This window comes from Trichoderma ghanense (assembly GCF_004382785.1).
Source record: "Trichoderma ghanense strain CCMA-1212 chromosome Unknown scaffold_3, whole genome shotgun sequence".
In the NCBI taxonomy this organism is placed as follows: Eukaryota; Fungi; Ascomycota; class Sordariomycetes; order Hypocreales; family Hypocreaceae; genus Trichoderma; species Trichoderma ghanense.
In genome coordinates, this window is record NW_027395666.1 from 823,759 (window position 1) to 846,083 (window position 22,325).

The window sequence follows — 22,325 nt, forward strand, 5'->3', positions numbered from 1 at the left end:
CAACATCCCATATTCTCCAACTGAATTTGGCCTCGGATAATAACACAATTCCAAGGATCTTTGGGGATAGAAGCACGACTCGTCTGACGCCTCATTCAGATAAGGTGGTATAGAAATAAGCTCAGCCACTAGGAGGGCCATGCAGAAGGAATAAGTGGGGTTGCAGCTGCTGGCTCTTGAGGGCTCTTTTTCTGCCCGTTTGCCGGCTGCTGCAGTCTGATCAGTTACATCCTCGGTTTCCATCCAAGCCTCTAGCTGTTGACACACCACAGGCACCGTGCTGCCAATTGCCTGGCCAATCCGCAAGCTGTGCCCGAGAGCACCAAATCAGCTTCACCGGTAGCATTGCCTGTTACAATCACCACCTCGTGCATCAGCGCCATCGCTGTCAAACAGGCCTCTGATTGGGCACCGCTCAGTCACTGGCAGTCCATCGACCTCCCTGCAGCCGCGACAATGGCGCCCGCGACGACGAGATCCGGCATTGCGACAGACGAGGCCAGCGGAGAGCGCCACATCCCCGAGTCGATCCGAGCCGACGGCAGCAAGCGCAAGGCCATCAAGATCCGTCCCGGCTACCAGCCCCCCGAAGATGTCGAAGTCTACAAGAACCGAACCGCCGAAGCCTTTCGAGAGCGCGGCAAGCGGATAGGCATACCTGGCGCAGCGGCGCAGGATGAGAAGCTGGACCAGGGCTCTGCCGCGAGCAATAAGAACGCAAAGCGACGAGAGGCCCGGAAAAAGGCCAAGGCCTCGGGTGGCGAGGGCGAGGGCGAGGCCAAGGCCGATGCCACTGCAGCTGCCACGTCCAAGGACGAGCAGCCCAAGGCCGAAGAGGTTGACCCAGAGGTTGAGCGCGAGAAGAAGGCTAGAAGCCTTAAGAAGAAGCTCAAGCAAGCTAAGGAGCTGAAGATGAAGAAGGACGGCGGCGAGGGCCTGCTGCCCGAACAGATCGCAAAGGTCATCAAGATCAATGAGCTTATCCGCGAATTGGACGCCCTTGGATTCGATGCCGACGGTGAACCGAAGAGCGATACGAAAGAAGGCGCGGCAGAGAGTGGCGAGACCAAAAAATGAAGGGCATTATGGCACAAGCGCAACCTGGACAAGGGACTTTGCTGTTCATCATAACCGATACGTTCCGTGCCGTCGATCATGTCATGCTATGCTACACCAATCACAGCCTTTTGCGGCGCTTGCGGAATGAATCATGCCAGCCTCACCAACTCTAGAGTCCTGCCCGCATGTTTGGAGGCGCTCCAAGGGGAATGCCGATTCAACGAGGCGTCTGGAGGACTTCACCAGCTCAGAGAGACTTGGGATGGCGGGGCACTCGAAGATCCCTGTACCTCTATCCCGAGGGTGAGAACGACTGAATCATGGAGCAATCAAAGGATTGAGAGATTTGTTATATGCAGGGACATACAAAGGAAAGCTGCATGTCAACAGGTCAGAGATTGAGGTAATGGTCACCTTCCTTAGATTGCTATCTACATAGACATCTGAATACTGGAGGGTGGACGCACAAGCTTTATCACCTACAGTACAAGCTGTTCCTGTCCTTTGTGCTCCGTACGGATGACGTCTGTAGATGTTTGCAAAAAAAACACCTATGACTTGGCCCCTTACCGGGTCAAGGCCGACGTTTCAGAAGAAGAAACTCTGGCCCATTTTAAACTGATAACATCTACATGAGACACATCAAAAGGTTAAATGTCATCGATCCCATGGAGAAGAGTTGAGCACAAGCTGCAGATCGGAGCTCAAAGTATTGCCGACCTTCTGCCGAGAGGTGGCGGCAGGGATCAGCTCAAGGCTCCAGCGAGTGAGGTAAGCCTCCACGATTGCACAGAAGCCGCCCGCCACGACCCGATCTGGCACATCCAACTCCCAGCCAAGCTCTCAACGAACCGACAAGACGAAGCCCGGAATCAACGACCTACAGATACCAGACCACGAAACCGCCATAGGGTGCAGCTCGTCCAGCAATGTCTGCGGAAGAAGAGCGCCAGGCGGCCCTCAACGCCTACCGGGCGAAGCTCATCGAGTCCCGCGAATGGGAAGCAAAGCTCAAGAACCTCCGACTAGAGATCAAGGACCTGCAGAAGGAGTATGACCGGACAGAGGAGAACATCAAGGCGCTGCAGAGTGTAGGGCAGATCATTGGCGAAGTCCTGAAGCAGCTGGACGACGAGAGATGTGAGCGCATTCGCTACTACGGGTCCTGAGGGGAAGGGTAGGAAAGCTGCTTTCAAGAGAGGATGATGCTAACTCGGAGTTTGCTTTCCAGTTATCGTCAAGGCATCGTCGGGTCCTCGATATGTCGTCGGCTGCAGATCCAAGGTCGACAAGTCGAAGATGAAGCAGGGCACACGTGTCGCGCTCGATATGACGACACTGACCATCATGCGTATGCTCCCGCGGGAGGTCGACCCGTTAGTCTACAACATGTCACTGGAAGACCCTGGCCAGGTCAGCTTTGCGGGAATTGGTGGACTGAACGACCAGATCCGAGAGCTGAGAGAAGTCATTGAGCTTCCCTTGAAAAACCCAGAGCTCTTCCTCAGAGTCGGCATCAAGCCGCCCAAGGGTGTCCTGCTCTACGGCCCTCCCGGAACGGGAAAGACTCTTCTAGCCAGAGCTGTTGCGAGCAGTCTGGAGACAAATTTCCTGAAAGGTGCGTTGGTGCTATCATGACTACATGTTTACAATCTTTGTATGGACGAGTCCAGCCTGACAGCCTTCTAGTTGTTTCATCTGCCATTGTCGACAAGTACATCGGAGAGTCAGCCAGGTTGATCCGCGAAATGTTTGGCTACGCCAAAGAACACGAGCCGTGCATCATCTTCATGGACGAAATCGATGCCATCGGTGGCCGACGGTTCTCCGAAGGCACCAGTGCCGACCGTGAGATCCAGAGAACGCTGATGGAGCTGCTCAACCAGCTGGACGGCTTCGACTACCTGGGCAAGACAAAGATCATCATGGCCACCAACAGACCGGATACTCTGGACCCGGCGCTGCTGCGTGCCGGTCGTCTGGACCGCAAGATTGAGATTCCGCTGCCGAACGAGGTCGGACGGCTGGAGATTCTCAAGATTCATGCTTCTTCTGTCGTCATCGATGGGGATATTGATTTTGAGAGCGTGGTCAAGATGAGTGATGGACTGAACGGAGCTGACTTGCGAAACGTGGTCACTGAAGCGTGAGTTTTCGATTCCCACTGTCCCCAAAAATGGAGTCTACGAACAGCCCCTTGCTAACGAAGAGACAAAACATAGTGGCCTGTTTGCCATCAAAGACTACCGAGAGTCGGTCAACCAGGACGACTTCAACAGGGCGGTGCGCAAGGTGATGGAGGCGAAGAAGCTGGAAGGCAAGCTCGAGTACCAGAAGCTGTAAAGACCTCCCGTGTTAGGGCAGGGACTTTGAAAAGGGTTGCTGGCGCCCTCAAAAGGAACGGGGCCAATCGATTACGGGCATATTTCCTACGGACTGTACATTAATGATGGTATCAAGCTAGATGCAAATGCTGAGTGACTTGGCATAGAAATCACATGCATCAGCCAAGACGGGAGCTGGAGGGCAACTACTAAGGAAGTCATCGCCTCGCCCTACAAACGGGAAGTGTCGATGATGGTGATTGTCTAGGTAGATGTTGAAGGCATGGTGTTGTCATGTAATCCTGACATGGCAGCAGATACCTAATTACAGAGTCTCTCTCTAATGAATGACATGATGGTCGAGTACATGTCAGCCCTGCAAGTCATGCGATATTCTACCTTCGAAGATGGTCCGGGATGCAAAGCTGATTACCATGGCAACACACCAAAAGAAGCGGCTGAATGTGCTTCTCCATTCCTGTATGTGTTCGTTCCCTGCTCTCTCACCGGCCGCGAGCCACTTGGCAGGAGGAGGATAGGTAAGGCAGACTGGCCGATGGTTGAGGTGTGCTGATGTCAGATATCACAGGCATTTCTGATGATGATGCCACTAGCAGTAAGGCCGCGGACTCTTTTTAGCTGGAGACGAAAGGCCCCCTATGGCGGCAAAGCCACACGATAATGATTTTTTTCTTGAATCCTGTGGCTCTTTTCCCCTCTTTGTGTTGTCGGCTTTGTCGTGGTTATTGTTTCCCCGTTTGGCGCCTCGTCTAGTTTGGAGGCTGCGTGATCAGCAGATCTTTCAGCCAGAAACCTTCGAAAGACAAGCGGGTGGCTTGGCCGATATGCCGGGACCAGGCGCTTTCTGAATAACAAAGTGCGAAGAAGCAAGAGCCTCCACGCCTTCTCAGGAGGGGCAGAAAGAATGAGCCGAGCCATGCATGTACGTATGTCATCTGAGCGGTTGTCGAGAATCTTGGCGAGACTCCATATCTCAGCAGAGCAACCAAGCAATATCGATGCTATTCTTGGAAATCTTGGACAAAAGATGCTAGAGGACCGAGCTAACAGGCCGTTCGTCGCTAGTTGGGTGCTTAGGGGCAATTCAATGAGGCTGTGAGGCTGTGAGCGCGGTCGTGATTTTTTTTTTTTTTTTGTTTCTCAGCTGTCATGACAAAGCAAGGGTCCATCCAGATGGATTGACTCTGTCGTAGGAGGTGGGAGGGGAGGCTTGGGAGGGTCTCGTTTCTTTTCTTGATTCTCTCGGCGGCCATGGCGATCGGAAGGCGTGCGCCACGTATTGGTCGAGCCCTGGCTCGGTTTCCCGTCCTGCTTGGTGCAAATTGGCGCGAGCGAGTCGGAGTGGTAGCGTTAGCATCACGGGCATACGAGGCTGCAATTTCATCAATGGACCGGGTGGGCTATTTTCAGCACTGCGACTCCGTATTTTGGGGAAGAATGGAAGCTGCCGGCATGCTTCTAGGCACAGTGCCGGCAGAAACGGACAGGGGTCTGCTTCTTTATCTGAAGAGCAGGAAAGGGAGAGAGATGGAAGGATCTGCGTAAATGCGACACAGCACACACCACGTCCGATTCAACCCTGAACAGGACCGTATCAGTGGTACCGCTGCTACCTCGACGGGGTGCTTCACCTTCACCGGGGGGCAAATACGAACTGATGACGTCCTCTCGAGGTGCCACGGCTGCCAGTGAATTCCTCCTTTTTGTGCTTGTTTCCAAATTTTCCCACGTCAAAATCGTGAAACTTGTGCCGGCCCTTTCAATGGGTCTGTCTGTGCTCGGTGTATGTACTGCTACTTGCACTCCTGCTTGGCAGAACTCGACTACCAGTCGTCGTAGCAGAACTGCGCCAGCGGCTGACACAGGTTGTCGCCCACTTAGCAACGGCAAGGCTACGGAGTAATACCGGCCAGCCGTCAAGCAGAAAATTGGTGAACGGATTCCGGACGGAGCATGGTACGGATCCTGTGCAAGACCTCTAGCACGAACTCGTGGGCCGCGATTGGCCAGGCTCAAACGGTCGGTCGGTGGACATCGGTGGTGAGTCGCTGGTGGACGCCACACGAGGCTCCTTTTCCCCTTGATCTAACGCATTCCGAGGAGGACATGGGATGGGCCACAATTGCTAGCGTCCGGTTGGCGAGGGCTAGGCTCTGGTCTTGCGTGCCGGCAGTGGAACGCTGAACTCAGCCATGGCTGGCGGCTGCCCTGGCGAGGGAAGCTTCTTTTGAGGGCCTGCCCGCTGGTCTCTGTTGGATGCCGAGCCCCTCGTTGGGCATTCGAGCCGTAGAGTAGAGACGACGGATTTCACTAGAAGCATTGATAAGAAATCCGTGGTAGCAGTCAGGAGGGAGCTCGTCTGTCATACATGCTTTGCCCGCTGACGACGGAGCCCCACCAGTCTCCAGATGTCGAGAATACATCGAGAGAGGGGCGCTTCCTAGTGCGGAAGAGGTGCAGGGCCGTTGTCCAGTCACTGTGTTTGCATGTGCTTGCTCTGCTCGCGAAGAGAGGCATGGCTGCCCGATATCGACGACAAGTGCTTCGTACACCGCAGAGATGCAACGAGCGTTCGCCAACAAGTATCGGGCGTCGATCTGTCTGTCGTTGTTTGTCGTCGAGGGCGTTTGCTCGTCTCTGGATCTGCATAGAGCAGACGCCTCCTCGACCCCGCCTCGTTGAAGCCAATGCGGCCAGTAGCTGCCAGGCGACGGCGCACGCAGACAGCCTCTCCAAGTTAAGCATGTGTCCAAGGCCTCGTTAAAGCTGTGAGGATGAGCTGCCGAGGCCGTCCGCGTCTGTGGCATGCGCAGCTCCCAGTCACACGCCCCCCTGGGCATCAATCAACTGCAGCCATGGGCGACTGAGCCTGAAGCCGTGAGCCGCATTCGGCAGTCGAGCCTACCGACGGGTGATGAGTGGTTGTTGAGGTGCTCAACGCAGATTCCGTGCTGATAACAGGCGTGAATGGCTTGGCTCTTCCGTGCAGATGGACCATGTACGGAGTACGTAGCTCTCACCACTTGCAGTCGGTTCAGGTTCACGTTGTTGGTGGCCGGAGGGCGGTGACGTTGAGGCCAAGACGCCGCCCCCCGTAAGTCGAGCTTGCATGGAACCCCAGATTGGCCAAAGCAAGGCAAGGCAAGCAAGGCAAGCAAGGCAGGACAGCTGAGTGAATGTCCGTCAACCAACCGGTAACTCATCAAGCCAAGCGACAGCAACTGGAAGCTCGCACAACTAAAAAAACAAACCTGGGTCTGCGATGCAGGTACGAGGTACCGGGTACCGCAGCGACGAAAATGGTGCTTGAGCCAGGCAAACAGGGCCGGCCTTGGCCAGCATCCGAGGGAGGGCAGGAGGGGCAGCAGCTCGACAGCCTCCGTCATCCTGCTCGGCGCATCAGGAAAAACTTGCCAAGTACACGGTCGCTGGCTGCCGCAGCACTGTGTCCGGCGTAGTGTCCGCGTACCGGCTGCTTGCCCACCTTGACCCTCTCCTCTTCCCCCCTCTCCACATTAAGCTGAGCCCCAAGCCTCGCTCCGCTACTTCTGGCCAGTGCTCCTTTTCCCACTCGACAGCCAAGGGAGTCACTGGTACATACGAGCGCAGTTCAAGGCTGTCCTGGGTCCCGTCCTGCTCTGCTTAGCACCGCAGTCACTGACGGCTTGAATACGGCCAGTAAGACAAGGTAAAAGGGACCAAGTAATCGCAGTACCAGTACCAGCCCGGAGTACATATAGAGAGAGGGCGTCCCTCCTTCGCGTGCAGCCCAAAGCCAAAAACTCCCGTCATCTGTCCGCGCCTCCCCTCCTTTTCGCTCTTACACCAGACCAGACCATACCTTCCCCCTTACGCTTATCTTGCTCTGCTTTGCCTACCTTATAAACTTCTGCTGCCGACGTCTCTCTTCCCTCTTTCTACCTCTTCTCTTCACTTCACTCCGTGCTCGACTCTCGTTTATTCTTCTCGGCTCCGTCACCAACATTCGTTCTCCCTGATCTTTATTCATTCCCGTCCCAGCAACCAGCAGCAACCATGTGGTGAGCTCTCCCATCCCACCTTTCACCGCCCCGCTCCGCATCTGTCCTCTCGGCCGTGATGCTGCCAATGGCCTCGATGGTGATGATGGCGGACGGCAACTGGCAATTGGACTGCGACTGACTCTGTTCTGCTTCTTCTCTACAGTGGCATTTTCGGATACGTCAACTACCTGGTCGAGAAGGACCGCAAGTTCATTCTCGAGACCCTGCTCAACGGTAAGGACGAAGAAGCCTCCACCTCGTTGTTTTGGGCCGCGTTGGATGCCATTGCCTCGCGTGTGGCATTATGCATGGGAAAAGAGCAACTGATGGCTAACTTGGAGTCGCTTTGCAGGTCTTGCCCGTCTCGAGTACAGAGGATACGACTCCGCCGGTCTGGCCATCGATGGCGACAAGAAGAACGAGGTCATGGCCTTCAAGGAGGTTGGCAAGGTGGCCAAGCTGAGGAAGCTCATTGAGGAGGCCCCATTGGACCTGACCAAGGTCTTCGACTCACATGCCGGCATTGCCCACACCCGATGGGCCACTCACGGTCCCCCTTCCACCCTCAACTGCCACCCTCACCGGTTTGTCTCTCCCCAAGCAATTGCGCACAGGAAGCCTGAAACAGGCTAGCTGACAGAAACGCGTCCCAACCACAGATCTGACCCCAACTGGGAGTTCACCGTTGTCCACAACGGTATCATCACCAACTACAAGGAGCTCAAGACCCTCCTGACCAGCAAGGGCTTCAAGTTCGAGACGGAGACAGACACCGAGTGCATTGCCAAGCTCGCCAAGTACATCTACGACCAGCACCCCCAGATTGGTTTCACCGACCTCATCAAGGCCGTCATCCAGGAGCTTGAAGGTGCCTATGGTCTGTTGATCAAGTCTGTCCACTACCCTCACGAGGTTATTGCTGCCCGAAAGGGATCTCCTCTCGTCATTGGCGTCAAGACTCAGCGCCGCATGAAGGTCGACTTCGTCGACGTCGAGTACGGCGAGGACAACCTTCCCCTCTCCGCAGAGGCTGCCTCTCAGACCGTTGCCCTCAAGAAGGACGGCGAGCTCCTCGCCCCCTCCAGCGCCCTGGGTGCTCCCGACAAGTCCCTCCTGCACCGCTCTCAGTCGCGTGCTTTCATGACTGACGATGGCATGCCCATGCCCACGGAGTTCTTCCTGTCGTCGGACCCCGCTGCTATTGTCGAGCACACCAAGAAGGTGTTGTACCTCGAGGATGATGATATTGCTCACATCCACGAGGGCTCCCTCAACATCCACCGCCTGAAGAAGGCCGATGGCAGCTCCAACGTCCGCGCCATCCACACTCTGGAGCTTGAGCTTCAGGAGATCATGAAGGGCAAGTTCGACCACTTCATGCAGAAGGAGATTTTCGAGCAGCCCGAGTCGGTTGTCAACACCATGCGTGGCCGTCTTGACATTGCCAACAAGACCGTCACTCTGGGTGGTCTCCGTTCATACATTGCCACCATCCGCCGATGCCGCAGAATCATCTTCATTGCGTGCGGTACCAGCTACCACTCTTGCATGGCCGTTCGTGGTATCTTTGAGGAGCTTGCCGAGATTCCCATCTCTGTCGAGCTGGCCTCTGACTTCCTTGACCGCAAGGCTCCCGTCTTCCGAGACGACACCTGCGTCTTCGTCTCCCAATCTGGCGAGACTGCCGACTCTCTGATGGCCCTCCGCTACTGCTTGGAGCGCGGTGCCCTCACTGTTGGCATTGTCAACGTGGTCGGTTCTTCCATCTCTCTCCTCACCCACTGCGGTGTCCACGTCAACGCCGGCCCCGAGATCGGTGTCGCCTCCACCAAGGCCTACACCTCCCAGTTCATTGCCATGGTCATGTTCGCCCTCTCCCTTAGCGAGGACCGACTGTCGAAGAAGGCCCGCCGAGAGGAGATCATGGAAGGCCTGGCCAACGTCTCCGCCCAGATCAAGCAGATCCTTGACCTAGACCAACCCATCAAGGACCTCTGCCAGAAGGTCTTCAAGGATCAGAAGTCCCTGTTGCTGCTTGGCCGCGGCAGCCAGTTCTCCACTGCCCTCGAGGGTGCCTTGAAGATTAAGGAGATTTCCTACCTGCACTGCGAGGCCGTCATGTCCGGTGAGCTGAAGCACGGCGTTTTGGCTCTGGTCGACGAAAACCTCCCCATTATCATGATCCTCACTCGCGACGACATCTTCACCAAGTCTCTCAACGCCTACCAGCAGGGTAAGTTTACAAATCGTGGCCCCTCTCCCTTTCTGCATGAAGCTAACGGTCGTGATAGTCATTGCTCGTGGCGGCAAGCCCATTGTCATCTGCAACCCCGGCGATGAGGAGTTCAAGGCTTCCGATGCTCTCAAGATTGAGATCCCCAAGACGGTCGACTGCCTGCAGGGCATCCTGAACGTTATCCCTCTGCAGTTGATTGCCTACTGGCTGGCCGTTCTCGAGGGCCTTAACGTGGACTTCCCTCGAAACCTGGCCAAGTCTGTCACTGTCGAGTAAAGAAAGAGGCGCCGGTCGGCTCTAGGCATATGGTGACGTTATGGCAGCGCGTCCTTTCTTACACTGCCACCAAAATAAAAGATAATGAGGAGTTGGCTGTCAGGGAACTTATTTTTAACGGCTCAGCAATGATTTTCTGTTTTAGGAGGATGCTCTCTTCTTTTTTTTTTTTTTGTATGTAATGAGGAACCCGAGAGGGATTCAATTATTCAGGGAGGCCGGGCTCGATTTTAGACGAGCATGGGGCGGACTGTTGCTGTTCTGCATGTCTTGGTGTACCCGTCTTTCTGATGGAGGAAACATGTGTGCTGCTGTGCGTCTATGTGTATACGATGCGCCATCTTCTAGTTGAATATCTAGAGAAGAACTGAAAAAAGAGTAAAACCAAAACGAGGAAGTTCTGTTGTATCCGCCTGTGAAGAAATCAAAGGACTAGTAGTTGTCTACGTCAAGTTTTCCTGGAGGCAGAGATTTTTAATATTCACGCCCTTGTAACCCCAGAGCTAAAGGCATTTTTTATTTCTTGTGCACTATAAACAACGCAACGCGCCCACAATTGTATCTCGGTGACTATACCTTCCTCCCTTAGACTGTCTGAGTGCCATAGCCCTTGATCCTGTCTGCAAACGCCCAGCTCTGGTCCTCTAGCTTCTCGTTCTCCTTGAGCTCAACGCCGTCCTTGGTGACGATGGCTAATGAGTACGAGTCGAGACTTCGAGCGTCACGGTAGAAGAGCACCTTCATGGCCTCCTTGACGATGTTGACGGCCTCCTCGCGGGAGAGCTTCTTAGCGGACTCCTCGTCGGGGGCGTAGCGCCTCATGATGGGCTGGGCGAGCATGGCGCCGAAGCCGGTGGCGAGGGACGGGGAGGAGTAGGTGCTGCCGAGGAGGTCTGCGGCGGCGAGGAAGGGCTCGCCGGCGTCATCGAGGCCGCCGACGAGCAGGTGGTTCCAGAGGGGGTCGAACTTTGAGCGGCGGCTGTAGAGGAGCTTGGCGAGGTAGCGGTGGAGGTTGGCGGCGCTGAGGCGGGGCTTGTCGGGGGACTCGTAGGCCTCGGAGAGGGAGAGGTCGATGAGGTGGCGGTCGAGGTACTGCATGTCGGAGATGTCGCCGCTGAAGCCGACGATGGAGGTTCCTGCGAAGGGGCGGAGGCGCTTGACGTCGGTGAAGCGGGCGAGGGAGCCGTATGATGCTAAGGGGTGGGTGGATGATCAGCGATGTGGACGAGATATCGAGGTCTTGTTTGTTTGCGTTGTCGGGAGTATAGGGATGATTTTTGGAGGAGGGGATGGAGCGGGGAGGCTAACCCAGGTTATCGGCGGCCATGACGACGCCGTCCTTGAACTTGATGCCTATTACTGAGGTGCCGGTGACGATGGGCTGCTGGGTGTTTTGCTTGGGTCCATTGTCCTGCATGTAGGAGTGGTCGTAGGCGCCGTAGACGTCGTCTCTCGGCTGGAGAAGAGTCAGCGATTGCACTGGGTAACACTGAAAAGTCAAGGATTGCTGCGTACTCGGCCCCAAGCTTGCGGACGGTGATCCATTTTGGGTTATAGAAGAGATGTGAGATGTTGCTTCGAAACAAGAGGCGGCAACGTGGGGTAAGATTCGGAAGCTGGGAGTGCTGATTGATTCTGCGGCAGCTCTTCAGAGATCGGATCACAGAGACTGTTCGCTTGTTGCGGAATCTACCTGGTTCTAGTAGATTCGGGACGCAGATCGATTGAAGGCGGAGGATGCGCAAGGCAAACAGCTGGGATGGGAGAGACGGTGCTTTGGCTGGAAAGCTGGTGATGCAGCCGGTTCCGTGGTCGCGCGTCCCAGCGGTGCCTGCAAGCCAGAGGGTACACAGTTACAAGCTGGGCAGCAGGAGGTGTTTCGTTACGTAAGCCGACGTCACCGCTGGTGATTGGCCAACGGCGAGGAAGCTTGGGCCAGCTCGAGGTCAAGGTACAGCATACGTGCCGGACGGCGGGGCTCGCGGCAGCAGGCGAAGTTTTCGATACTTTGCGAGCTGTCCCAGATAGAAGACGTCAAGGGAGCATAAGGGAAGCTGCAAGCAATAAGCTTTGAGTCGTGCCTGCTGTTTACCGTGCAAGGTCGCAATTGATAGCGTCTTCCCCCTCTCCGAACCCTCGTCATTTCTCGACACACAACCATTCCACAACTCCGCCCGCTACAAGGCAAGGGAAGCTGAAGGGGAAAAAAAATAAAATCAATCAATAACAACAAAGATCACACCTTCTGGGAGACCTTGACACAAAGCAAGGTTCTACAATTGGTAGCTTCAGCAACATCTCGCAGCTTCTCGTGCTTGCGCCGAAAAACAAGACTGCGATAGCTCGATCCGTCAAGATGCTGTCATCCGCAGGTCTCGCCGCAGCCCGTCGCGTGCTCACCAGCTCCGGCGCAGCGGCCTCATGGCCTCAGTTCTCCGGCCTAGCGGCCCGCGCCCTCGTCCTGCGCCTCGCCGCGCCCTCGGTGCGCACCATCAACTTCTCGGCGTCTATGCGCTCGCCAGCGGCCAAGGCCAGCGCTTCCAAGTCCACCAAGTCGACGACGACAAAGCCCAAGAGCTCCGCCACCAAGAAGTCAACGACCAAGAAGACGGCCAAGCCCAAGGCCAAGAAGCCCGCCAAGAAGCCCGTCAAGAAGAAGGCCGCGGCCAAGAAGCCCAAGGCGGCGAAGAAGAAGGTGTTGACGGATGAGCAGAAGGAGAGGCTGGAGATTCGGAAGCTGAGGCAGATGGCGCTGCTCAAGGGACCGACGTTCCTCCCGGAGTCGGCGTGGAGCGTGTACATGGTGGACAACATGCGCGGCGGCACGGGCGGCGACGCTTTGGGGGACAAGGTCAGGGCGCTTTCTACGAGTTTCAAGAACTTGCCCGAGGCCGAGAAAGAGGTAGGTTCTATTCGTGTCTCTCTATGGCTTGACTTTCTTCTTCATGGCGCCGTGATACTGACTTCATTTTCTCGCAGCGCTTGACAGCAATTGGCAACTCCAACAAGATTGCCAACCAGGAGGCTAAGAAGAAATGGATCGAATCATTCCCCCCTGAGGCGATCTACACGGCCAACCTGGCCCGCCGTCGCCTGGCCCGCAAGACTGACAAGAGCAAGCTCTACTTGCTCCACGACGAGCGGCTCCCTCATCGCGGCGGATCCGGCTTCAATCTCTACGTCAAGGAGCACTTTAACCAATCCGGCGCCGACTCAGCCACGGACGCCATGCGCACTATGAGCGAGCGCTGGAAGTCATTGAGCTCTGACGAAAAGGCTCCTTACGTGAAGGAAGCTACCGAGCAGAACAAGGCGAGTGGGGAGAAGGTCAAGGATCTGCGGAAGAAGGGCGAGCTGTATTGGAAGGAGAAGCTCGCCTCGCCGTCACCTGCGTAATAGAGCTGCTCCTACTCGAACAACTTTCCCCGGTCCGTCTTGAGGTAGTGTGCTATATGGTATATCCATTCCCTGCCCCTGGACTGGAAGAAGAAGCGCGCAGAGGGAGGAAAAAGGAAGGATAAATACTTTCTAAAAACCCGTTGGTTTCCTTGCTATTGATCTTTCGGGGAGCTTTCCCGCGGAGTGTAACAGTACTGTTTGTATGCTTTATGATGTTCAATCGTTGAATAATATTTGTTGCCCCAACCGTTGCGCCTTTGCAGAATGGTACACACGTTTTGGATATTACTACTGACATCACCCTTGATCCAAAGGGAAGTGTCAATGGTGAGAGATACACAGCCTCCCAACACTGTTCTTTGAACGGATGCCCAAAGATATAGTGGCTCTCGCCCACGCCGACATCGACCCAGGTGTATTCTAATTGAGACACAAGCAGCCAGCTAAAGCTGCTACTTCTTTTCCGCGGGCAGCACCTCCAAAGCAACCTCCCCATCGGCGTCAATCCATTTGGCTCCGGTCCCCTTCATCTGCCTGCCGCTGGCAAGATACAGCAGCAGATACGTATGCTTGACGACGTGGGCCCAGCAGTAGAGCCGGATCCAGCTGCGCGATTCGTCCCGGCGACACCACACGCCCCAGCCGGCCAGGCCGCTGCGGAGGTAATTGCCCAGGAAGAGCCAGCCCTCGCGAAAGGTGTCGTCGGACCAGCCGCTGCAGTCGAGGAGCCAGTAGCCTCGCTCGAGGGGCTCCAGTTCGCGTCTCGGCACGGGTCGATACCGAGAGGAGAGGTCTTGGGCCAGCTTGGCCAGTTTGTCGGGGATCAGGTCTGCTGGCTCGAGGTCCGAGATGCCTGCGGGAGGAGAGGGAGGTCGAATCTCCAAGGTGTCGGGCGAGTTTCTCGACACGGCTGGGTGAGAGCTTGCTGATCGTGTGTTTCGGTCTGGTCCGGCGTCGCTTGAGCTCCGCTGCAGGTCTGTTGACGCGGCTTCCTCGATGAGTCCCTTTTGGCGCTTCGACAGAGGTGGTGCAGACTCGGCTCTGGGTGAGGCTGCTTCGGAGGCTGTGTCGAGAGGGCCGCTCGATATGTAGATGGTCTCGTCAATGACAGTAGGGGATAAGGCATCTCGCTTTCTAGTCGACGCCTCTTTCGGTGCTCCGGGAGTCACGGGGATGATATCTGCAACTGTATCATGGCCGAGAGAGTGGCTTCCGTTTTGGCCCAAGTCAGGGGGGATGGGAATGGACGACGGAATATGAACAGCTCCTTCATGAGCATAGTCTGGTGCGGCTAGCAGATCGGATGGTGGTTTACGGGTATGAGGGGATGAGGCCGGCTTTTTCATATAGTGCTCAAGAACCCTAGTTGGCGTGGCATGGCGTAGTTCGGCATCAGGCAAGGGATAGGAATCGCTGATTTGGCTTGGAGGCGCGTGCCATGAAGAAGCGAGCTGAGTTGACAAAGACTCGCCGTCCTCGTCCTGGTTTGGCTGCGTCTTGTCTATAAGATTGCGCCTCTCTGGCAGCGGCGGCGAGAAGCGGTTATCGTAGACGCTCCGGAAGCTCAGGTCTTGAGACTCTGGAACCCAAGGCTGTCTTGACGGCGCTGGGAACCCCCTGGCCAACGAAGCGGCGGTGCTCTGCTGCTCTTGCGTGGGAGGATCCCCTGGTTGGCCGGCATGTTGCGTATCTGAAGCATGATGCTGCTGAGCAGGATCCGCGATGACGGGGAGCCTATGCCGTGGTTGGAACGAAAGATAGGATTGGGCCAGCTGCCTGTAGGCAACGTCGTCTGCCGTCCTGCTCGGTGCCGTGACGTGAACTAGGATCTCGACCTCGGGGGGCTGAAGCTCCCGAGATGCCGCCATTTGATGTTCTCTCGCTGTGACCGAGCTAATGGACGCAACATTGCAGAGTTCTGGAGAGCATGGCACTTTTCGGCCTGATCAGCTGTGAGGAGGAAGTCGGAACAGATCAGGCGATGCAGATGAATCACGATGTTGCATCATCTATACGTGTTGGAGCGGAATGCGGTTGTTGTGTAATAGTAATACCGTTTGCCCGTGGTCGAGTACTCCGTTTGACTCTCAGTGGTAGAACGGCAGCTGTAGACTGCCGCCCGTGTATTGAATAAAGAGATCAGAGAATCTCGGTGAAAGTGGCAGGTTGGTTTCCTAGAAGAAGTCGATATGAGGAGGTGGTGAAGGACGAATCGGAGTTGAGAAACCCGACGGCAAGCCTAGGTAGTGCCTGTAGCCAGCCGCATCCCCCACTGAACAGATGCCACGTTCCCCGAAGCCCGCTAAGCTTCAGGTGCATCCCCCACTAACCGTCACCCGCTATAATCTCAGGCACAGGCAGTCAGGTCACCTCAAGGGTCCCTGAAACCACCGAATACGACGCCTCCATCAGGATCTCGAGATTCCCATATCAACCTCATCCTCCACCACGAACAACATCCCCATCCCCTCCCCTTCATCCCCTCCCCCCCAACGCTCCCCCTCGCAGCAATGGCCAGCGAAAAGAGAGGCGACCTCGGCAGCGTCCTGGTCATCGGCGGCAACGGCTTCCTGGGCCACCACATCGTCAACCAGGCGCTGTCCTCGTGGACCTGCTCGGCCGTCGCCTCGGTCGACCTGCGCTGCACGCGCAACATCAACGAGGGCGCCTCGTACCACGAGTGCGACATCACCGACGCCGCCCGGCTGACGGAGCTCCTCCGCGCGATCAAGCCCGACGTCGTCATCCACACCGCCTCGCCCGTGGCCAGCGGCGACAGCAAGACGGCCCGCGACCTGTTCCGCAAGGTCAACGTCGGCGGCACCCAGGCCGTCATCGAGGCCTGCCAGAACTCGGGCGTCAAGGCCCTCGTGTACACCAGCTCGGCCAGCGTCATCAGCGACAACGAGAGCGACCTGTACAATGCGGACGAGGACTGGCCCGTGATCAGGGGCGCCCAGCAGAAGGAGTACTATTCAGAGACAAAGGTATATGATTCCTCTTGTCACCACGCATCGCTTGTTGTAACATTGAAACCGCCGCGTCCCATTGCCTCCCGACTAACAAATCGATCGACTCCAGGCCGCCGCCGAAGAGCTCGTCATCAAAGCCAACCGCCAAGAACCCTCCAAGCTCCTCACCACCTCCCTCCGCCCCGCGGGCATCTTCGGCGAGGGCGACGTCCAGACGCTCGCCGGCTTCCTGCGCGCCTACGACAACAACAAGTCGCACGTCCAGCTCGGCGACAACACCAACATCTTCGACTTCACCTACGTCGGCAACGTCGCCCACGCCCACCTGCTCGCCGCCCGCCTGCTGCTCGCCACCGCCGCCTCGCCCATGATCCCCCTCAGCCACGAGCGCGTCGACGGCGAGATCTTCTTCGTGACAAACGACTCGCCCGTGTACTTTTGGGACTTTGCGCGCGCGGTGTGGAAGGCGGCGGGTAGCGATAAAGGGACCGAGGGCGTGTGGGAGATTTCGCGGGGCATGAGTTTGTTGCTCGGGTCTGCGAGCGAGGTCTTCTTTGGGCTGGTTGGGAAGCCGCCCACGTTTACGAGGTTGAGGGCCATGGTGTCGACCATGACGCGCTACTATAACATTACCAAGGCCAAGAGGGTGTTGCGGTATGAGCCGCTGTGGACGCTGCAGGAGGGCATTGATCGGGGCGTGGGGTGGTTTGTGGAGGAGAAGAAGAAGGACGCGGCCAAGAAGTCGCAGTGAGGGTGTGACGCCGTTGATAGATAAAAGGAGGTGGGAAGTTTACTTGATGCTTGATGAGTTGGCATGATTTAGATGCAACATGAAGTAGGTTATTTAGCCATGTGCGTCTTTACATATACATCTACAGATATATATATTTTAATACATAGTTCCTGTCTTTACTCGAATGGATAAATGAATGCATATGCTAAATTTCAGGAAGAAGAATGACGTTATGGTGTGCACCCGAAATGTGTGGCATACGAAAAGGGGTGAAGAAGCAGTCAAGTTAAACAGGGTCAATTCACATCTTCTCACAGATTCCCCTTGCTTCTCAGAGAGGCGGCTCAAACGAAACATAAGAAAGTAAGGATCAACAGAGACCGATAAAAGAAATCACCTAGGTCGTAGAGAGAAGACGACATATTTCCCTTGATATCCATCCCACCCTCTCCTCTTTTCTCAGAAGAAAGGAGGGGAAAGGGGGGGGGGGGGGCAGTCCCAAATACCACCAGGGAGGCCAGTCCTTCTTCCTTCACAATCGTAGCAAAGCAATCCTCTTCACTCCCTAAGCCACCAGTCAAACCAGGTTTCAAGAAAGTTATTGGAATATCCTTTCCGTCGTTCACAACGAACCACATCACACCCTTTAAGAGAAGCGAGAGACCGAGAGAAAGGAGAAGGAGAATAGGAGAAACAACTTGAGAACCCCGGCGGAGAAATTGTCTTTTGGACTGTTCTTATTCCCGCATACAACTATAGAAACCACACACAAAAAGAGGTAATAAGCAAACTGCAACATGGCGACAGAAACTCGCTCGCTCGCACTGCACATGCCGCTTTTTTTCTCCTTTGCTACACAGACAACCAACCACCAACATCCAATTCGCTCGTACAAATGTTAAAACTTTTGTTTAAAGTGCCAACCAGGACCGTCTCAGAAGAAATCGAATTCAAAGTTGATAAAGAGGGGGGGGGTAGAAAAGGGGGGAAGGGTGTGGACTTCAGAAAGATATGAGCAAAAAAGGATAAAGAAGGAGGAAAAGGTAAAGGGAAAGTTAAAGGGGCAACTAACAATATGAAGAAGAGCATCGTCAGACTTGTTGCGTCGAACGTCAATGTAGACACTTTCGGTCCTGACTGTTTGCATGCAGGGAAGATGGACAAAAAGCGATCAATAAAAAACGCCTCAAGAAATGCTACAAAAAAAAAGGACAACCGTTTCCGGGCCGTGTTTCCTATAAAAGGGACAAGACTAAAACACAACGAGACACACACAGACATACCAAACATATCATGTCTGGCCCCCTGCCAAATCAGTAGACAAAGCACAAGAAAAAACGATGCGTGAGAAAATCAAAAGGGTTCGCCAACACCTACCCCGCCGCCTTGGCGGCCCCAAACGCCAGAATTCCGCCACTCTCCACGTTGACTATGCTCAGGGTTCTCCGCCCGGGGGTCCGGGCGATCATGTTGATTGGCATCATATGGAGAGGGCTGGTCTTCGGGGGGCCTGAACCGCGGCGGCGGTACCGGTGTACCGGCATTCGCTGGGGGCGGCATATGGTTGTCCTGCATAGGCCGGACTGATCTCTCGCCCTGCCAGACGGAGGGATCTGTCTCGCCTCGCTTCGGTGGCGAACGCGTCGACGTCTCCTGCCGGTTGTAGACCTCGCTGGGCTCAGAAGGGGCCTGTCCTCTGATCTCCTGGTATCGTTTCATGATTTCCTTTGTAGAAATCTCGCCATTGTTGCCGAAAAGATGGGGATCGTTGAGCAGTGTAAGAATCTCATCCGGCACCTAGATGGCTCATTAGGCCTGCTTCATGGCACTCTTCGAGATGGGATTTACTTACCTGGCACATCTCTTCGATATTGTCAATCAGCATCTCCACCGCATCAATCACATAGATCGTCTCGCTGTCCATGGAAAGCGTCCTCGCAGGGTTCATCAAAATGTTGGGGGCAATAACCGTCGCCAGATTTCGAACATCCATCTTGGACCCAACCTCCTCGTCCAGTTGGTGGAAAGTGCCCGCCCATTTGAGAAAGCTGAGGAGGACTTCCAGACAATCTCGATGGCTCTTGGGGAGGAGGCAGGTGGCCATGTGTAGACACTGCAGCTTTCGAACGGGATCCTGTATCTTGGCCACAGTGATCCAGAGTCGATAAAGCTTGTGAGTCATGAGGGGATCCGGAAGGTCTCGCAAGTACCTCTTCAGCACCGCCGCCAGCTGTATCACCGGCTGCTCCATGAAGTTGACGGCATCGCAGCCTTCCGCGTTGATCTTGTCAACCATTGTTTGCAGCTTCTTGATGTTGCCATTCTTTCGGAACACGCCCTCGACGGAGAGGTCCATCTTGCGCATAGACGAGATGATGTCGTCCACCACTGCGGGAATACGCAGAGTGCCCGGTCCCACGCCATCCGTGGAGTCGGCGCCGTCTCGCTCAATGATGACCTCCAGGGGCACGCCAAAGACGCCCTTTTTCTTGACGGCCTTGTTCTTGTCGTTCTTGAACGCCTTGCCCAGATTCTTCCAGAACGTGGCAGGTTTCCTTGACTCGATGAAGCTCAGCAATTCCTCCAATGTGAATTCTTGCTCTACTACGGGGTGCATGATCAAGACGGCAAGATGTCGGACATTGAAATATTCGAGACCCGACAGCTCGGTGAAGAACTTCCTGCCCACCCGGGGGGCCACGGTGTCGGTTGGCTGGAGATCCGGCCCGATCGATTGTGTCCTGGAGTGACCGAGGCCGAGACCCTGATCTGGGCCGCCAGACCGCAGGACATCGCTGGGTGGGAGTTTGTCTCGGCGCTGTTGCTGCTCACGAGACTGCTCGACAGCAACGATGCGAGAAATGTCGTCCAAGGTGATGGCGTCGTTTTGCCCAAACATCTGGTCGGTGGATCCCTGGGTTCTATCCTCTCCTCCGGAAGATGCAGGACGGGGACCCTGCCCATCAGCGTCCATGACGCGAGACGACCGGGCTTGCCTGACGCTAGATGACAAGTGTCGGTCGAGACGTGTGCTGCGAAGCCTTCGAACCTCATTAAGGGTAGTCTCGTATGTTGACTCGCGACGGCGGCTCCTGTCATTTGGACCGCCTGGTTGCCCTGGCCTGGCGTCTGCGTTTTGGCGGAAGCTGCCGTTTTTGCCGTCGGGGCCGACGTCGCCAGATGTCAGGGCACCGTTGCTCCTGAGGATATCCAGCAGTCGTGCCAGAGCAACTTTGAGGAGGAAAACGTATTGTTGAAGTTTGGAGATGTGAGTAAACGGTGCGAGGCCGTCCAGTCTGCCTCCAATACATGTGACGCAGTAAATCTTGCGCTCTAACGCGTTGAAGTGAGCTTCGCCCAGTTTACGACCAAGCTCGCGTTGGCAGCGAGAACAGTTGACACAGCTGAGGTGCCATCTCGATTCGCCGGTTTTGGCGCATTCATCCTCGACAGATCTGCCACACTGCGCGCAGTGATCCGAGTCTTTGGCCGAAAGCCGCTTTCCCCCCATGGTGACTTGCAAGAGGCCTTCGTCGCCCTTGTAGCTCTCAAAGTCGTTCAGGTCGTCGAGGAACTGGTGAAGGCCATCGCTGGAAGTCGCCTCTCGCTCCAGGCGCAATGCCCCCTGGAGGCAAATACGGATGAGCAGCTTCAGGTAGTGGGCCAAGCCAGTGACGAGGGACAGGAGCTCCTGCGTGACGCCAAGTTGCCGCGATCCATTGTCTTGCGTCTTTGAAAGCAGAGAGAAGAAGGCTACAATCTTTTTGCAGAGAAGCTTGGCCTCGCGGCCATAAGACATGCCTATCAAGATGAACCAGTCAGCGCCAAGCTCCATGATTTCACCTCCCCCGTTTGTGGCACCCGACGTTGGTCTTTCTTCACCCCCTTTCTGCAAAGCTCACCTTTTTCGTTCTGACTGGAAACCGAGGCATCCAACCTATCCGCAGACTGAAAGAGTATCTCGACGTGCCAGATGAAACGTTTCGCAACTAGCACACCGTCTACATACGAAGCGTTGCTGACGTGAAGCAGCATGTCGGATATGCATGCGGCAGACGACTCTTCGAACGTTGACAGCACACTCCATATCCTGAACACCTTGTCTTCCATGCGCTCTTCGTCCTCGCGGATACGATCCCTGTCGAGGTCGCTCACATCGCCCTCCTGAATCTGCGGCGCCTCGGTCGGTTGGGCCAGGCGCACGTTCCAGAACTTGTGTATCATGTAACACTCGGGATGCCAGTGCTGGTTCTGTCCGTTGCGGAAGATCTCGACAAACTGCTTGAGGATGGCCGTCTGGCAGCCATTGCACCGCTGGGCAAACTGCGTCGAGTAGTGGTAGTGACAGTAGACATGGCCATCATGTTCGTAGTAGCTGTCCTGGGCGCCAAAGACGGTCGCACAGAGGGAGCAAGTGAAATGATCAACGTGATACTTGTGGTCGAGGGCGGTTATGTATGACCCACGGAGCGCCCCACCACACTGGTGGCATAGGAGGCCAAGGCGTCGAAAGTAATCCGTCTCGCAGAGGGGATATTGTCCTCCTTCATCTTCTGCGGGGAAGAACTTGGATGCCACGATCTCGCCGCAGTCCTGTCAAGCGAAGTTAGTACATCTCGCGGGTAGAGAGAGGTGGTAAAGTGGGGTGGGAAGAAAGGAGATGGGATCAAAGAGAGAAGGAGAATAGAGAGGAGAGACGGGGGTCAAGGCATTACTCGGCACTTGAAGCAGTCCAGATGGAATGTTCCATCCAGAGCCCGGACGAACTGTCCCGTCAATTGCAGGCCGCACTTTTTGCAGACTCGCGCCTGAGCACTCGCGGATCGTCCTCCGTTTCGCGGTCGCGGCCGGCTCGCATCGCTGCCATTTGTGGGCTCGTCGGCATATCCTGCTGCGGGCGGTAAGGGGCCGCTGGGACCTGACGGCGGCGGGTTGGGCGCCTGTGCTGATCCGTTCTGCCAGCTGGCGTCTGCGTGGCCGGCGTGTTCGTTCGCGTAGTCGTTGGGGCCCTCGTCGCGGGTAGCGTCCACAGGCGGTCCGTTGCTGTGGTCGGTTGCCATGGCAGGCGGTGCTGCGTGTTTCCTCCCGAACGCGTGCTCGTCGTGCAGGCCAGGGGACGGAGATGGTGATCCTGCCCCGTCTTCAACGCCAGGAGTCTAGCAGTCGTCGGCGAGGGGTGGCGGCAACGGCCGGCATCAGCTGGGACGGCGGTCGTAGGTGAAACGGGGTCCAATTGGGAGCGAGGCCACGGCCGCAGGCAGAGCGATGCGATGCGCGGTAGCG

The 22,325-nt window shown here is 55.9% G+C and overlaps 8 protein-coding genes across 8 annotated transcripts; 5 read left to right on the plus strand and 3 right to left on the minus strand.

The window, feature by feature from the left end:
- Positions 1-456: 456 nt before the first annotated feature.
- Positions 457-1,077, plus strand: CCMA1212_003583 (uncharacterized protein; the record flags this gene model as incomplete). The annotated part of the gene is made up of 1 exon (XM_073700924.1): positions 457-1,077. One exon carries the CDS (start codon positions 457-459, stop codon positions 1,075-1,077), a length of 621 nt encoding a protein of 206 aa, XP_073560852.1.
- Positions 1,078-1,988: 911 nt separating this feature from the next.
- Positions 1,989-3,402, plus strand: CCMA1212_003584 (putative 26S protease subunit rpt4; the record flags this gene model as incomplete). The annotated part of the gene is made up of 4 exons (XM_073700925.1): positions 1,989-2,199; positions 2,291-2,677; positions 2,749-3,205; positions 3,282-3,402. The coding sequence occupies 4 exons, from the start codon at positions 1,989-1,991 to the stop codon at positions 3,400-3,402; spliced, it is 1,176 nt and encodes a 391-aa protein (XP_073560586.1).
- Positions 3,403-7,439: 4,037 nt separating this feature from the next.
- On the plus strand, positions 7,440-9,938 carry CCMA1212_003585 (Glutamine-fructose-6-phosphate aminotransferase; the record flags this gene model as incomplete). The annotated part of the gene is made up of 5 exons (XM_073700926.1): positions 7,440-7,444; positions 7,590-7,660; positions 7,779-8,010; positions 8,086-9,659; positions 9,718-9,938. The coding sequence occupies 5 exons, from the start codon at positions 7,440-7,442 to the stop codon at positions 9,936-9,938; spliced, it is 2,103 nt and encodes a 700-aa protein (XP_073560587.1).
- Positions 9,939-10,523: 585 nt separating this feature from the next.
- CCMA1212_003586 (Proteasome subunit beta type-7) lies at positions 10,524-11,483 on the minus strand (the record flags this gene model as incomplete). Its single annotated transcript, XM_073700927.1, has 3 exons — positions 10,524-11,131; positions 11,247-11,394; positions 11,454-11,483. The coding sequence occupies 3 exons, from the start codon at positions 11,481-11,483 to the stop codon at positions 10,524-10,526; spliced, it is 786 nt and encodes a 261-aa protein (XP_073560588.1).
- An 811-nt stretch (positions 11,484-12,294) lies between these two features.
- CCMA1212_003587 (uncharacterized protein) lies at positions 12,295-13,334 on the plus strand (the record flags this gene model as incomplete). The annotated part of the gene is made up of 2 exons (XM_073700928.1): positions 12,295-12,840; positions 12,918-13,334. The coding sequence occupies 2 exons, from the start codon at positions 12,295-12,297 to the stop codon at positions 13,332-13,334; spliced, it is 963 nt and encodes a 320-aa protein (XP_073560589.1).
- A 455-nt stretch (positions 13,335-13,789) lies between these two features.
- Positions 13,790-15,205, minus strand: CCMA1212_003588 (uncharacterized protein; the record flags this gene model as incomplete). Its single annotated transcript, XM_073700929.1, has 1 exon — positions 13,790-15,205. One exon carries the CDS (start codon positions 15,203-15,205, stop codon positions 13,790-13,792), a length of 1,416 nt encoding a protein of 471 aa, XP_073560318.1.
- Positions 15,206-15,845: 640 nt separating this feature from the next.
- On the plus strand, positions 15,846-17,060 carry CCMA1212_003589 (Sterol-4-alpha-carboxylate 3-dehydrogenase decarboxylating; the record flags this gene model as incomplete). Its single annotated transcript, XM_073700930.1, has 2 exons — positions 15,846-16,324; positions 16,419-17,060. The coding sequence occupies exons 1-2, from the start codon at positions 15,848-15,850 to the stop codon at positions 17,058-17,060; spliced, it is 1,119 nt and encodes a 372-aa protein (XP_073560319.1). The 5' UTR covers positions 15,846-15,847.
- Positions 17,061-18,395: 1,335 nt separating this feature from the next.
- On the minus strand, positions 18,396-22,102 carry CCMA1212_003590 (Rho-type GTPase-activating protein 1; the record flags this gene model as incomplete). The annotated part of the gene is made up of 4 exons (XM_073700931.1): positions 18,396-18,839; positions 18,895-20,843; positions 20,945-21,635; positions 21,758-22,102. 4 exons carry the CDS (start codon positions 22,100-22,102, stop codon positions 18,396-18,398), a joined length of 3,429 nt encoding a protein of 1,142 aa, XP_073560724.1.
- Between the last annotated feature and the right edge of the window lie 223 nt (positions 22,103-22,325).